The sequence below is a fragment of the Daphnia carinata genome, chromosome 9, assembly GCF_022539665.2.
Source record: "Daphnia carinata strain CSIRO-1 chromosome 9, CSIRO_AGI_Dcar_HiC_V3, whole genome shotgun sequence".
NCBI lineage: Eukaryota > Metazoa > Arthropoda > Branchiopoda > Diplostraca > Daphniidae > Daphnia > Daphnia carinata.
In genome coordinates, this window is record NC_081339.1 from 8,240,246 (window position 1) to 8,254,931 (window position 14,686).

The 14,686-nt window shown below is 40.1% G+C and overlaps 6 protein-coding genes across 7 annotated transcripts in view; 3 read left to right on the forward strand and 3 right to left on the reverse strand.

The window, feature by feature from the left end:
* The window catches only part of LOC130700657 (superoxide dismutase [Mn], mitochondrial-like), a 69,148-nt gene that overhangs the window by 44,789 nt on the left and 9,673 nt on the right, over positions 1 to 14,686 (reverse strand). The gene's annotated exons all lie outside the window — the stretch shown is intronic.
* On the forward strand, positions 111 to 3,139 carry LOC130700643 (NADPH oxidase 4-like). The gene is made up of 12 exons (XM_057522622.2): positions 111 to 401; positions 474 to 569; positions 678 to 894; positions 977 to 1,102; positions 1,183 to 1,339; positions 1,459 to 1,723; positions 1,817 to 1,879; positions 1,958 to 2,018; positions 2,129 to 2,297; positions 2,384 to 2,585; positions 2,659 to 2,765; positions 2,909 to 3,139. The coding sequence occupies exons 1-12, from the start codon at positions 351 to 353 to the stop codon at positions 3,015 to 3,017; spliced, it is 1,623 nt and encodes a 540-aa protein (XP_057378605.1). The 5' UTR covers positions 111 to 350; the 3' UTR covers positions 3,018 to 3,139.
* On the reverse strand, positions 3,947 to 4,763 carry LOC130700664 (uncharacterized). Its single transcript, XM_057522645.2, has 2 exons — positions 4,614 to 4,763; positions 3,947 to 4,526 (listed from the first exon to the last, which is right to left on the reverse strand). The coding sequence occupies exons 1-2, from the start codon at positions 4,617 to 4,619 to the stop codon at positions 3,984 to 3,986; spliced, it is 549 nt and encodes a 182-aa protein (XP_057378628.1). The 5' UTR covers positions 4,620 to 4,763; the 3' UTR covers positions 3,947 to 3,983.
* On the forward strand, positions 5,602 to 7,653 carry LOC130700666 (tRNA-specific adenosine deaminase 2-like). 2 transcript variants are annotated; one of them, XM_059497081.1, is made up of 5 exons: positions 5,602 to 5,720; positions 5,904 to 6,059; positions 6,124 to 6,306; positions 6,377 to 7,087; positions 7,152 to 7,653. In XM_059497081.1, exons 4-5 carry the CDS (start codon positions 6,985 to 6,987, stop codon positions 7,562 to 7,564), a joined length of 516 nt encoding a protein of 171 aa, XP_059353064.1. In that variant the 5' UTR covers positions 5,602 to 5,720; positions 5,904 to 6,059; positions 6,124 to 6,306; positions 6,377 to 6,984; the 3' UTR covers positions 7,565 to 7,653. The 2 variants fall into 2 exon arrangements, with proteins under 2 accessions (XP_059353064.1, XP_057378630.1); XM_057522647.2 differs by having other exon boundaries at positions 5,703 to 5,841.
* On the forward strand, positions 11,051 to 12,383 carry LOC130700681 (large ribosomal subunit protein bL19m-like). The gene is made up of 5 exons (XM_057522665.2): positions 11,051 to 11,198; positions 11,264 to 11,554; positions 11,610 to 11,932; positions 11,997 to 12,145; positions 12,227 to 12,383. The coding sequence occupies exons 1-5, from the start codon at positions 11,162 to 11,164 to the stop codon at positions 12,342 to 12,344; spliced, it is 918 nt and encodes a 305-aa protein (XP_057378648.1). The 5' UTR covers positions 11,051 to 11,161; the 3' UTR covers positions 12,345 to 12,383.
* On the reverse strand, positions 12,599 to 13,727 carry LOC130700667 (large ribosomal subunit protein uL11-like). The gene is made up of 6 exons (XM_057522648.1): positions 13,573 to 13,727; positions 13,385 to 13,458; positions 13,140 to 13,320; positions 12,965 to 13,083; positions 12,798 to 12,908; positions 12,599 to 12,627 (listed from the first exon to the last, which is right to left on the reverse strand). The coding sequence occupies exons 1-5, from the start codon at positions 13,607 to 13,609 to the stop codon at positions 12,822 to 12,824; spliced, it is 498 nt and encodes a 165-aa protein (XP_057378631.1). The 5' UTR covers positions 13,610 to 13,727; the 3' UTR covers positions 12,599 to 12,627; positions 12,798 to 12,821.

Below are 14,686 nucleotides of genomic sequence, written 5' to 3' on the forward strand. Positions count from 1 at the left end.
TCTTTTTGGGATGTGTTCCCATGGCAACGAAAGACTGGGCTGTTTGTGGTTGCATGTACATAACCAGAAGAGACAGAGAGCGAGAGAGAGAGAGTGAGTGGTCTCTCCTTAAAAACCTAGCAGTCTTTTGTTCGACGCAGTGTCAATGCGTCGCTCAGTGAAAGCAAAAGTTCAAAATCACGCTGCTGTTTTAAGGAAACTTTCCAGCTTGTTCGGTGGACACGCAGCATCTGGAACACGACGCAAGTTTGATGGCAACCACCAAACCGATCTACTTGCAACATGTTTGAAGACAACACGTGAATCCGTATCGCTGTCATAGAGTCGTCCGTACTTAAGAACGGCCAAATATGGTCAACATGTTTTCTTCACGTTGGCTCCGCCCATCATACGGCTTTCACGTAAGTTATCTGACAGTATTTCAACATTCAAATTTTTTTTCGTTTCGGTTAATTGAATTGTCGGTATCGAAGGCTGTCTGGATACTGGTGAACGGCATCATTTTCTGGAACACTTATCGACTCTACAAAGGCCAACCGCAATATTACTACCTCCATCAAATATTAGGAGTGAGTCACATGACTTTTATTCTTATTTCTTAAAGTATATATAAAAAAAAGAGGGACATCTTAGTTATTTTTGAAAAATTATTTATATCAACTGAATATGACGCGAAGAGCGGACTTTGCATTTCACGCGGTTCGGGAGCCGTTTTGAACGTGAGTTGCGCTCTTATTCTGCTCCCGACCTGCAAGCAGGCAATCACCAGCATCCACCTTTGCTGTTGCAATATTTTGAATCGATGCGGCCTATCATCCCGTCGAATCCGTTCGTTTTTTAATCAAGCCGAGCGTTTTCACGTCACTTGCGCTATAACCGTCATCGTCGCATCAGGTATAAATCAAAACATAAAAAAAACAAAAAAAAAAAAACAACCCGTACCAAACGTTTGTACATTTACATTTGTTGTATCCAGTTGTTCACACTGCAGCTCATTTAGTTAACGCAGTTAATTGTTCTCGTTATTACAACCACCGATGGACTGAAGTCAACATCGCCGATTCTCCCGGCCAGGATGCTTTCCAATTAGTTTTCAAGACAGGTAAATCATTCCCGAGTGTGTCCTACCACAAAAACAAAAAAGGTCACATGTTACCTGTTGTTCCCCCCGGCTGACGATAGTTCCAGGAATTACGGGAGTGCTGATGATGCTGATACTGGCCATGATACTCGTGACGTCTGCCAGTTGGTTCCGCACGCGTCACTACAATACGTTTTATTACAGCCATCACTTTCTTTTCGGTCCCTTTTTAGTCCTGCTTGTTTTCCATCCCACAAGGTGAGGAAAGTGCTACCATAATTGAGCACCCGTTAACGGGGTGGTATTAAAAAAATGTTGCTGACACGCACAACTAAAAGCTTTCCGTGATTTCATCGATAATTTTTTTTTTGCGTCAGTGGCATGCTGAAGGAGCAAACGAATTGGCGTGACCATTGGCCGGGAAACGCTGACGATGAAAATAGGCCACCTCCTGTTTTCATACCCATGAAGGGATACACTTGGTTGTACGTAACGATTCCGCTTGCGTTCTACCTTGTTGATTGGAGCTGGCGCAGAGTCAGTAGACGCCAGCCCGTTCACGTGACCCGAGTCGTCGTGCACGAACCAGACGTTATCGAAGTGGTCGTTGATCGCTGGATGAGTCATTCTCAACCCGGACAAGTTCGTTTCTTCATTCATTATTCATTTTTTTTTTTTAAAGAATATGTTTTTAAATTAAATTTCCCTTTTTTTTTTGTAACGATCTTTTTATAGTATGTCCTCCTTCAATGTCCGGTGATATCTGGTTTCGAATGGCATCCATTTTCACTCTCATCGGTGCGTTTATTTTATTTTTTGGCCGCCTAGCATTTAAAAATTGAAAATGTTTTTAAATGATTTGAAATCTTGTGGCAGTGCTGTGATTTGACTCACGCTAGCTGGACGGTTCACATGAAAACGAACGGCGATTGGTGCAGTATGTATGCTACAAATTATGAATGTTTGACGTCGTGACGCTAAACGTTTCAATCGTTTTTATTTAAAAAAAAAAACCTATCGGACTGCAATTGGGTGTTCGTCAATTAGAGCAATTAAAGAGTCTCCTGGGCGTGAAAGCTCGAAGAGATGACATCGAACTCTACGTGGACGGTCCATTTTCCAGTCCGTTTTGCGGCGTTTTGAACAGTAAAACAGTCATCTGCATAGCGGGCGGCATCGGATTCACGCCTTTCTTGTGTGTCATCCACAATTTAATGTATAATTGAATTATAGCTATCAAACAAATTTCATTTTTCAAAGCTCGTTGCATTCATAATAAACATGTTTCTTCTTTCCCGCTAGTCGGAACGGATGGCCTGCGCGACCTGATCGCCTGCACATCATATGGTGCGTCACGACGGCAGAAAGCCTTTTGTGGGCATCAGCAGCCATCCATCAACTGATCGAGGACGCTTGGGCCAGCCCTCGTCCAGATAAGCTGGAAATTAGACTGCATGTCACACGCCCAGCACCTGAGGGCTCTCATTCTGGCGGTTTCTCTCCAGTGCGTTGACGAAAATAGAACTGAAAAAAAATGTAAATTTTTTAAAAAATACGATTGGCTCATTTGTTTATAGGTAGAAACCCTTCTAGGTAAAAAATACCCCAATCTACTTCGGCGACTGGAATATGGCCGTCCAAAATGGTCGGAACTTTTCACGTCATGGAAAGAGAGTTATTCAAGGTATACAGTGATGTGTGAATTATTTAAAACATTACATTTTTTTTTATCTTTTCACTTTCACTCTCGTTTTATTTTTTAACGTGAATTTTTATTTTTTTTTTATTCATTCAAATTCCGGTTTTACAAATGATTGCTATATTCAGGGAACGTGTGGACGTTTTCAGCTGTGGACCCAGAGAGCTGAATCGCCAGATTCAACAGATGTGCCGCTCCATTTCCAATTTCACTCTAGCCCAAGAAAGTTTCTCCTGAATAAAAAAAAGCTATCGCTTTTTTTTAGTCAGGATAAATCAAACATTACATTTCATTATATAATTTAACAGAATTGCTGATAAAGTCAAATTGCGTATGCAAAAAAAAAAAAATAATTTTTGTCACAATATATGTACCGGTCTTGCCATAAAACCACGAGTAGGACACATTTCATTTTAGGGTAATGCGCTATTTAATTTTGCCATATGCTTCCCTTTAAAAAAAAAAAAGATTAAGTGCTATGCACATAAAGCTGTAGCGAAACGTAGATCTGCAAACACGTAACCGTATTATGCGAAGCGGTAAAATGAATCATTTAATAGACTTTAATATGGAGCAATAAAAAAAGACAGATGCAAGTGAGAAAAACCGGTTTTAATTGGAAATTGCCCTGCTCCGCTCTTCTGGAAAAGTGCTGGTCCTTTTTACGTGTGCTGATTACTATGCAAGTAATACGCAACACGTCATTTGACCGAGAAAGTTTTTTAAGCTTACACCTCCAAAAATTGGGGTTTTAATAGCAATGGATCTTTGGCCGTCAGCGTAGTAACTGGAAATCTAGCTTTCTCTGAATTAGCGAAGATATTACCAGTTAATCTTCTTGATAATCATATCTTTGCAATTTGCAAAAAAAAAAGTAATTTTCACCTCGTATCTCACTTGGTCAAAGCTAAACCAATAGTTCAATAGATTGTTAAAAGAATTCATAAAAGATCTCTTAGTGTTTAACAAAGATTTCCGTTTTTCAAAGATGGCACATCAATAAATCAAACAGACAAATCGAATGTTAACGAACAGGTATTTATTAACTAATATACAATCTGCAAAGCCAAACAGCAACACAAAAGATTGGCCATGAAACATTAAACTGAGTGGTCACCATATAATAAACCAGTTATTAAATAGAATTCGTGATTACTAACAACAATAGAACATTCGCTATGAGTGCCATTCGTTCACGTTGTGCTAGCCAATGGCGAGTCCGGTCAATGTAATGTTTTTGTAAGTTACTCTGATGTTTGGGAACGTGCTGATTCTGTTGACAAATCTAACGGGCATGACCACTTTGCTGAAGAACGATAAAAAGGACTTGTCAGTAAAACTTGCGTGACGTGGTATTGAATCAAAACTTGGCATAATCACATCCTCAGAAACGGTCCGCCTGATGTGCTTCTCGTTCTGCACGCCACTCGTGTCTTTCCAATCGTGACGAATGCCACTCACCATCGGATGCAGAAAGTTGGTGGACTGATGCTGGACACCAAAAGGGAAACTGTACGTTTTTGGGATATAATTGCGTCGATTGTATACATGACTGCTGCCAATGGGATAGAGCAAACCGGAAGGCTGACCATTGTAAGCAACGGGAAGATTGACGTGAATCCAAGGAATTAAACGAAAAGACGACACGGGCTCATGGCCACTGTTGAACAGAGATGCGGCCGGAGAACTCCAGACTGCAAGGGCGAATGCCGCAAAGATGATTGCCGTTGTGGTTTTGGATTTCAACTACAAGTATGTAATTGAAAACATTGTGCAAAAGACGAATATTCAAATACCAAAATTCGCTTCTCTAAACTTGCATGAAAAAAATACCTTCATCTTGCTATTGATGGCGATCTGGTGAAGTGGCAACCACAATGGATGGCGGAACACTAAAGAATGCCCAATACGAACAAGTCCTACGAGTTCGTCTTGGCACCTGCGGTGGTTTAACAAAATTTCCTTTCGGCACACGAACAAAAAAAATCAACCGTGATACAACAGAACCGATCGAATAATTTTTGAAGTCCCAGATTCGAGTATCCCAACCGCACGCAAAGGCCGTCCGAAAAGGTGACGACTAGTGGGTATGTTTATTTTTCTTTTTTTATGATCATGCATAACGGTACATGCTCGACAACGGCCAAAATTGTGCATATGTAATTTTTCTGTGTTTTTATTTTCCGGATATTTGTTGTTTCGGTGAATGGCATGCCGGTATCTAGTTGATGGTCAAATCTAAGAAAAATCATACCCCTTGTCCTATTTCGTTACAAGTTCTTGACGATTGCGAAATTAGTCAAGTTTGGTACACATTTTCAGTTTTTTGTACATAGTATAACCGCACAGCTTTTTTTTTTTGTATTTGTAACGCAACCTCATTTGATTTCCGTTTCCTTTGAGTTTAATGGTTTAGCATATACAGGGTGCTACTTCTGCGACGAAACAAGTTTTGGTTATTGCGAAAATGAAGGCATATTTCAAAAAATTGCCATAAGTATTCGCCATCAGATATGTCCTACTTTATCGAACATCGTCCAGAAAATGGAAGAACATCCACTGTCTTAATGTTCTATTGCCTTCTCTGGATTCAACATGGGCTGAATTGATAATTGAATTAAACATTTTCCGGTGAAGAAACGTATACACATACCTTTAGTTATTTTGAGATGATCTTGGTCATTCCATTCCTCTGGATTACAAATCTACGAATTGTGTACATTAGTACTATTTCCATCAAAAAGTTTACTTGGTAATGGCAATCAGGCACCATTGCGCCAAACGTATGTTATCTGTCATTTCAATTCGACAACAAATCAAATATCAGCACTACACTAGTTACACGAAATTTTAGCGTACTCTAATAGCTTCTACACTAATCTTGTACTCTGTATCGCAAAATAATTATAGCCGAAGCAGAAAGAACGCACCACTGTACAGGTATGGATATTCAGGCATGAGAAAGTTATTCTTATGAAAAAGTGTGCTTTATTAGAATGGCTGCTGCAACATTTGTGCAAGGAAGTTGCAAGACCATGTGCCCACCTGATGAATATGAAATGTACACAAATATGAATGTTTCCTATACAAATGTATCTTATAATTTCTGCCTCAACTTTTCAGAAGAAAAGTGCATAATTTGGTACGGCCCTTTGAGACCTCTTTTCTTTCAGCAGTTAAATGCTATAGCAGGTCTGCTGCTGGGCAGTCATCAGCCAGAAATAAAAATATAAGGGATTTGCCGACTTTGGAAAACACTGTCAAGTATCTCTTCCAACAGTAATGATACAAATCTTACGGAAATTTGTTTTCTGCTCCTAATAATCTCTTGTATTTTTACCAGAGTTCTTGATAGAAGAAAAACATCATTGGCACAATTATATGACTTTGTGTTTGACAGACTGAGAGCAGTTCGTCAAGATTTGGTTGTTCAGGGCTATTTGGAAGGATTTTCTGGTGTGAGAACAGTTACTGTTGCAAAAATTCTTGAATATTGTGTTCGTTTTTATATCTACTTCCAGTTCAGGTATTCGATGAATTTCCCTTATATTGTTATACATATTTTAATATATTTTCAATGAAATTTTCTGTTGCAGATTATCCCATCTTCCTGCATCAGCATTTAGCAGCCATCTTAATCAAAATCATCTTGATGAGTGTTTAAGTCAATTGCTTCATCTGTATTCCGAAATCGAAGTCAAGAATCGGGACTTGCTTCTCCAGACCAGTCATATAGAAATTGAAGCCCTTGATTTACTGCTGTCAAAGAACTCCTCAGGTCTTCACCGAGCACTACAACTACCATCAAGGACAAAATCGAACATTATAGTGCGCAACTCGATTGAAATCAGTGTTTCTCTCTGGTTAGGCAATTTTGTTAGAGCAAACCATATTGCTCGAAGCTTGCCATTGAATCTGCAGTTAGCCTATCGTGCACATTTTTCACTCTTACGACCAAGAGTTTTAGAAGTTTATGAGCGTGGATATCGGTCTCCACAAGGAACCAAATTTCCTCTTGAAAAGCTCCGTCGTTATCTTTTGTTCGACACTGCACGTCAAACTGCCGAATTCTGCGTTGATTGCGGCCTTTCTTTGGATGACACAGGATCTTCCGTAATCTTTAAAACGGGAACTGCGTTAAAATTCAGCACGTCTTTACAGTCAAATAATCTTTACGATCAAGATATTGAAGAGACTCTCGAGAATGTCCGAATCAGCCACTTCCTTTATGGACAGAGCATTTGAATTGGCAAGGGAAGCTTTGTCAGTTGGAGAAGTTCCGGTCGGTTGCGTTTTGTATCATCAAGGTGAGCCTAAATTAAAAAGTTTGAATTTATTCCAAAATTGTACTAACGTTCGTTTGATGACAAGATCATGGTATTATTGGCGAAGGAAGAAATCGTGTGAATGAGACTAAAAACGCAACAAGACATGCAGAATTTGAAGCTATCGATCGTGCCTTATTGTGGATGGAGAAAAACAAAATTGAAAGTTATGCCGAAGTGTTTGCGAAAACGGACGTATGGGTGAACGTTGAACCGTGTATTCAGTGTGCAGGAGCTTTACAAATGTTAGGCTTCTCTCGTGTGTATTACGGTTGTGCTAATGAACGTTTTGGTGGATGTGGTTCAGTATTGGACGTCTGTGCAAAAGATCAACGATTTCGCCCTCTGGAGCTGCATGGTGGAATACGTTCAAATGAAGCTATCGAATTACTCAAGGAATTTTATCGATGTGAAAATCCCAATGCTCCTAATCCGAAATCGAAAGAAGGAAGAAAATGATAAACTTGTTTCTTTCAAAATGTTAGGTAATTTCTTTTTTTAATTAATTATTTTAGTTCAATAAAAGCTAGTCTTTTTCTTGCAACGAGGCGTGTGATTAGTTAGACTGTGATTTACGGCGACTTGACGCAACAAATCAATACTCGCTTTAAGATGGATGCGAATTTTTTAAAATTATTTTTAGTAAAATATCATGCAAACGTCTAAGACAATTGTTGGGGCATCTAACAAAACCAAAAATTGTTCCGCGCAGTTTCTTTTCAACTTGTCTGTTCCGTTCAGATTTTCATGAAACATGGTCTTTAATTATTATTTTAAAAATATTACTGCTGTAGTAAAAAAATTTTAAACCCTTGGACAAAGTTCGATTAATTCATTAAATCTCGAATCAATAAGTTTTTTTATCCATTTATGGCTGGAAATGCTTTAAAAATAACTTCAAATAGCGCAACTCCACTATGGTGACACGTCTAGAGTGTCCCCAAAACGATATAAGAAAAAATTGCAAATCCAAATTAAAATCTTTTTTTGCACAAGCAATCAAAGCCTTTACTATCTTTTCCAAGATGTCTTCGTACGTGAAATTGTCAGCTAAAGTGATCGGTGTAGTGGCCGTTGGAGCCAGTGTCGTTGCAATTGGATGGCTAGGATGGAAAGCCTATTCCAAAGTGAGTGGAAAAACCCTGCAAGCTGATGGAAGTACTCCAGCGGCAGTGGATGAGGTTAACATGGTACCTCCAGGAGATGAAGAGCGCGTGTTGGAAGCTGCAGTTGGCGATTTAGATCTGGGGCCAAACTGCCCACCGCGTCGAAAGAGGAATGCCTCCTACCTGCGAAGATTGGCCAGAAGAACCAAAGAGAGAGAAGAGGGAGCCGCACGAGAACAACAAGCGACTCCAGTTGTGCAAGATCCTTGTGCAGCGGATGCCGTCGTGGATCCTGTGGTCGTCGTCATTGAAGAGGACGCTTCACCATCTGCGGACGAAATGGACGATTCTGTCAAAGAGGGCGCATTGCCTGAGCCAGTTGCTGATCCTGCCTGTACAGAACATCCTGTTACTGTCACCCGGCACGAGCTTGTCGAGGATGTTCGCGCTTGCGAAGGCGAGCAATTGGTTGATGGAATTGCTGATGCGGTCGCAGACGCTCCTGTTCGAGTAGGTAAGAAGAGAAATGCCGCCTACCAGCGGAGGTTGGCCAAGAGGGCGAATGAGAGAGCTGAGAGGGCCGCACGAGAACAACAAGCGACTCCAGCAGAAGCATCCGTTTTACCCGTCGTTGAAGCAGAAGCTTCGGTCGTAGTGGATCACGTTCCTGATGCCACCGTGGAGGCTGAGTTACCTGAATCAGCATGTGATCTTGCCGCCGAGGAACAAGATCCCATTCCCATCCGACACGAGTGTGTCGTTGATGTTGTTCCTGTTCAGGACGAGAGGTTAGTTGATGGAACTGCTGTTGAAGTCCCAGTTGCTCCGGTTCGTGTTGGCCAGTATAGAAAGCCACAAAAGGCACTGTGGAATGCCTCCTACCAGCGAAGATTGGCCAGAAGAGCGAAAGAGAGAGAAGAAAGAGCCGCACGAGAACAACAAGCTACTCCCGTTGTGCAAGATCCTTGTGCAGCGGATGCCATCGTTGAACCTGTGGTCGTCGTCGTTGAAGAGGAAGCTTCACTATCTGCGAACCAAATGGACGATTCCGTCAAAGAGGACGCATTGCCTGAGCCAGTTGCTGATCCAGTCTGTACAGAACATACTGTTACTGTCACCCGGCACGAGCTTGTCGAGGATGTTCGCTCTTGCGAAGGCGAGCAATTGGTTGATGGAATTGCTGATGCGGTCGCAGACGCTCCTGTTCGAGTAGGTAAGAAGAGAAATGCCTCCTACCACCGGAGATTGGCCAAAAGGGCGAAGGAGCGAGAGGAGAGAGCTGCTTTGGAGCAAGCGGTTGTTGGGGAGTAAACGGCTCGTTGAGCATTTTGTCTTTTCATTTTTATCCCTCATAATCACAACAGAGCTTGTAAGTCAAAATTCTCTTATCTTTCGGTTCAATCTTGTAAATATTCACACGTCAAAATTCCCTGTCCCTCCATTTCGGTACGATTTGGTGAATATTACTCGTCAAAATTTCCATTCTGTTCGACCTTGCAAATATTTACTGTCAAAATTGTTTGTGCCTACATTTCATTTCGATTTTGTAAATATTTACTTGTCAACGTTTCTTGTATCGTCATGTCAGTTCAATTTTGTATGGATTTACTTGTCAAAATTTTATGTACATTTCAGTTTGGTTTTGTAAATACCTGTGATGCCGCTCTCTCCCAGTTGTAATTCGAAGGAAGTGGTTGACGAACCCGTAATGGAGTTGTTGATTGCCGTATGTGGGGACTACCAACAATGTATGCTTATGTTTCAATTGTCTTTTTCATGGCACAAGTTTGCATTGCAAGTGGCGGGATGGTGAGCAATATTGCCATCTCCCACATGCATGCACCCGCCTGAAAAAGACCTCTACGAGAGTTGCTTGTCTCGTAGCGATGGCAAAGTGTACAGGTAGTCTTCACCTCCACGGCAGTCTTCAGCTACCTCTACGGGGGATTTTATCCTTAAATGAGTTAACCGGATCCGGACGGTTGCCACTGCGGAGAAAGCAGAGCAAGGTTTGAGTTCTATCTGCTGTACAAAACAAAATTTTCTGTTCGGTTCTTGTAAATACCACAAAATTCTTAAGTTAAGGTTTGAGTTTTATTTCATTTTCATCCCAAAAAGCAAAAAATTCAGTAGATCTTCAATGATTTCCATAAAACAAGCAACTGTATTATACATTCGAGAGGGTTATTTATAATTTAAATCGTTTAAAGTTCTTTAAAGCAATAAGATCCTCGCATGCAATGCCGGCTTTATCCTCATAGCATAGGCGGCTGTCCTACACCGCAATTGTTTGAACGTTAAATATTAAGAATTCCGTGAACGGGGACCTTTGCAATCGAGATGATCAATGATGTGATTGATGGATACAATTTATTCGTTCACAACAATGAGTATACAGCCACAATCCCCTGGATTCATACATCGCGCTGTACCGTACTGGCGCGCCAACAGTTGAAAAAGTCGGGCTTATTTGATTGGGCTTATTTAGTCGGGCTTATTTTCTAGCCCAACAATTTGGGCGAAAAAAGTATACCACTTGAAATTCTATAAATTACATGGTATATCCTAAATTAAATGCTGATTTCAGGAAAATGATTAATTTTCTCATAAACGCAGTTGTTTTATTTATATAGGAACGTCCGTCTGTAGAGTTTATGCATTAGCGAAGCCCTCTTATGTTACGTCAAGTCCTCAGCGAAATCAATCTATGGATGCGATTGCCCTATTATCGCCCTTTATCACAAGTGATCGGTTAAGACTTTAAGAGGGACACACTGGTACACATTTTGATTTGTATGATTCTGCATTTCGCTTTAACAAATAGCAATTAACAATAACATTCTTTTTTCCATGTTGTATTTTACGTGTTGGCACTGTTGCACTTGGTTATTGTTTTTCGTCTGCTATCTCAGTCAAGACAACACTGAATCTGATCTAGTCTATTTTCGCCATGCTGAGAAAAGCAGTTTTACAAACATTTCGCCAAGGTTCACCCGATCTTTCTTTATTTATATATTATAAACCGAATAATGAGAAAATCGTTTGCAAATAGGCCTAGCTCAATCCTTCTTCAAGAGAAATGCGGTTTCGCTTAGTGAAACCACCGTAACTCACCAGCCCATCGAGACGTCAAATGAAGCCGGTGAGAGATCCGTATCCACACAAAAGACGAGCGATGATTCTGGGAATACTGTGGTCGTAGCACCACCAGAGTTCAGATTTATGTACCCAGAATTTCTCCCTGATCCAGCCATGGAAACAAGGAATAGGCTCAAAGAAAAACTTGAAAGAATGGACATGTTACAAAGGAGATCAGTTATTGAAATTCCAGAATTTTATACTGGTAAGAAGAAATGAGAATTTGTTTTGTCAATTACTCTTACATATTATTCTTTCAGGATCAATTATGGCCGTGACTGTTGCTGATGCAAATTCTCCAAACAAATTTGCAAAATTTGTGGGTATTTGTATACAGAGAGGAGGAAGTGGTTTGCGAGCATGGTTTATTTTACGAAATGTTGTGGATAAACAAGGAGTAGAAATTCTTTATGAAATGTATTGCCCTCTCATACAAAAGATCGAAGTATTGAGGCTAGAAAGAAGATTGGATGAATCATTACTCTATCTGAGAGATGCCTTACCAGAATACAGTACCTTTTCATTTGATATGGAACCAGAAAGGAGATTAAACAACTCTGTTGTACCAATCAATCCACTTAAAGTAACTTCCTGCAGTTCATTATAATATTTTGTTTTTAATTCTAATATATTGTTTGGAATTTTAGGTAAAACTACGTCCACGCCCTTGGCTTGAACGTTGGGAACGCCAGAATTTGCAAGGAGTAGAAGATCTGAAACTTCCGCAGGTCTTCTACGACAGAGCCGCAAAAGTTGCTAAACCATGGGAAAAATACGATCTCATGTTACATTACCGGTAAGCGTTCATGAAATCGCGTGTATTTCGTTCGAAGTATTCGTATAATGACAACAACATTTTTATGCATGCGCCCATCAGGAAAACTATCCCAGCTGAAGAGCAAGAGAAAATATTTGCCGAAGTTCACTCTCAATTGCAGCAACAAGAGTTAAAAAGAAAATTAAGACGACGTAGAGGTCCTGATAGTGAACAATAATGTCTTCAGTGTAGTAATAATAAATTTTTCCCCTTATGATGCCGTGTTATTTACTCTTGTTAGCATTTTAATTTTTAATATTGAAGTTGAACATTGATTAGCTACGTAAAAACTAATATTTCGGAAAGGAACAATATTTAAAAAAACCGGTAATATTCAATTTAATTTTTAAAAAATGAATGTTTCAAGGCATAACTGCATCGGCTATTATTTAAACTCAACCCAGTAAAGCATCAATGAAAAAGACGTAAAAATTCGGTTAAGATCCGTTTATTGAACTCATCTGAAAAAGAAAAGCGCGTTTATTAATAATACATTCGGCTTTAGGTGACTCGCACATCTAGCGAGTTGGACGGGATGCCAACCCCAACCACAACCAGGTGTTCGGGTAGCATAGTCCCCAGCTGTAAGCTTAGTTCAGCTGGTGACATGACCTTCTGCCTGGAAACTTACCATTACTGACAAGTGGACGCGGATCTACTCTTCTGGAACCTCCAATTCTCCATTGGTGACCGCCTCGGTGATTTCACGGGGGGTTCGCCCATCGATCGTGCAACCAACGGACTAAAATATAAATGCATTTCAGTACTCATTAGTCTTACACTGTGCAATATCTTTACCATGCAAGTTCCCAAAATTTCCTTAACAGTTCCAAGAAGGTATCGGGATTGTGATCTTATCCTCATGATCCTGGCAATGGAAATTACTTCATCAAAAGTGATGTTGCCATTGTGCTTGACTGAAAAAATAGGAATTATGGTACAGCTTAAGACAAACATATGATAACAATCTTACTGTTCTTTTGCTTCTTGCGGTCACGAGGAGGCTCTTTCAAAGCCTTGATAACCAAGGAAGAAGCTGAGGGAACAACTGAGACTGCTGCTTGACGATTCTGAATTGTCAGCTGGACAGTAATCTTCAATCCTTTCCAATCCTGGGTTCCTTTAGCAATATCTTCACCAACCTTCTTGGGGGACTACACAGACAGCATGTGGAATGTTAATACTGGTACACAAATAGTGATATATGTTTAAACTCACCAAACCCAATGGACCGATCTTAGGAGCCAAAGATGAAGTGGCACCGATTTCTCCACCAACAGCACGTAGGTAGACTATAGATTTGAAAAATCGTGGTTAAAATGCAAGTACGGTGACCGACTAGCATGACATGACAGCAAACAACTAATTCGCGAACAGTACATTTAGGTTTAGAATCATTTACTTACTGATTTTAACCTCAGAGGGATCGAATTTGGGAGGCATGTTGTTCGATGGATGTCAAGTCCGACGAAATAAATGGATGCAACAAAACCTCAACAGACGTCTTGCCAACTAAGGACAAGTGAATGGGAGAGAACCGGGTACGTTGGAATCGAAAAGGAAGGCAGAGCGATATTTTCAGCGTTGCCAGGTAGTGAATAAAAGCAACATTTCAATGAAAACACAATTTCTACTTTAAATAATCCCTAAACACTTAAAATGTACTCCAGCTCTTTATGAATTATAAGAAAAACTCCCATTAAAATAATTTTCATTTCTTGTTTTATATTACTTTTTATTCATCCAGAACATTCAGATACAAAGTCCAGAGTAACTTAAAAAGGACAAATTTGATTTCATTCTTCATTGACAAGAACCTTAAAAAAAATACTAATAATAGTTTCGACAAGACTAATTTAAAAATAAACCTAGTAGAACAGAGCCAACAGCTTGAAAATTTGTTAGGTTATTATCGATATGCCAATTTTAGGCCTAACCCCAGCAGCAGACGATACCATCAATCTTCTAGTCCTACATTGCACGACACAGCACACAGGCAAGTTCTGGCGTCAATTAGGTTGTTCTTAATGTCTGTGCGATTTGATTATCGAAAAAGCCACCACAAAAAATTCTCACAATTCTACCAAAATTGGGCACACAACACTATTGTTGAGAAATGTGATCGTCGACAGGTGGAAGACATTGGTATTGCGATTTTACGCTTTTCAAATAGTAAAAGGGCGGGTACGAAGGAATTATGATTGATTTGTATTGCCTCGCAAGCATCTGGTAGCTGCACGATACCAGGGCGGATTGCAATTCCTAGCATAAAGTTGGCACGATCACCGTGTCCTTGACTCTCCTAAAACGTTACGTCCGTTAGACATCTCTTCACCAACAATGAATCCGAATCGACATAGTCAACCGATTTCGTGGGTAAACCACTCATGTTCCATAACAAACCCCTTCGTTTAGAACAAAAGCCTACACTGTTTCTTCTGAAAATGGTGGGATATGATGAGGAATATGTTCTTCCAAGATAAACTGTTGGCAACCAGAAGAAGGTAATGCCCAAGATTC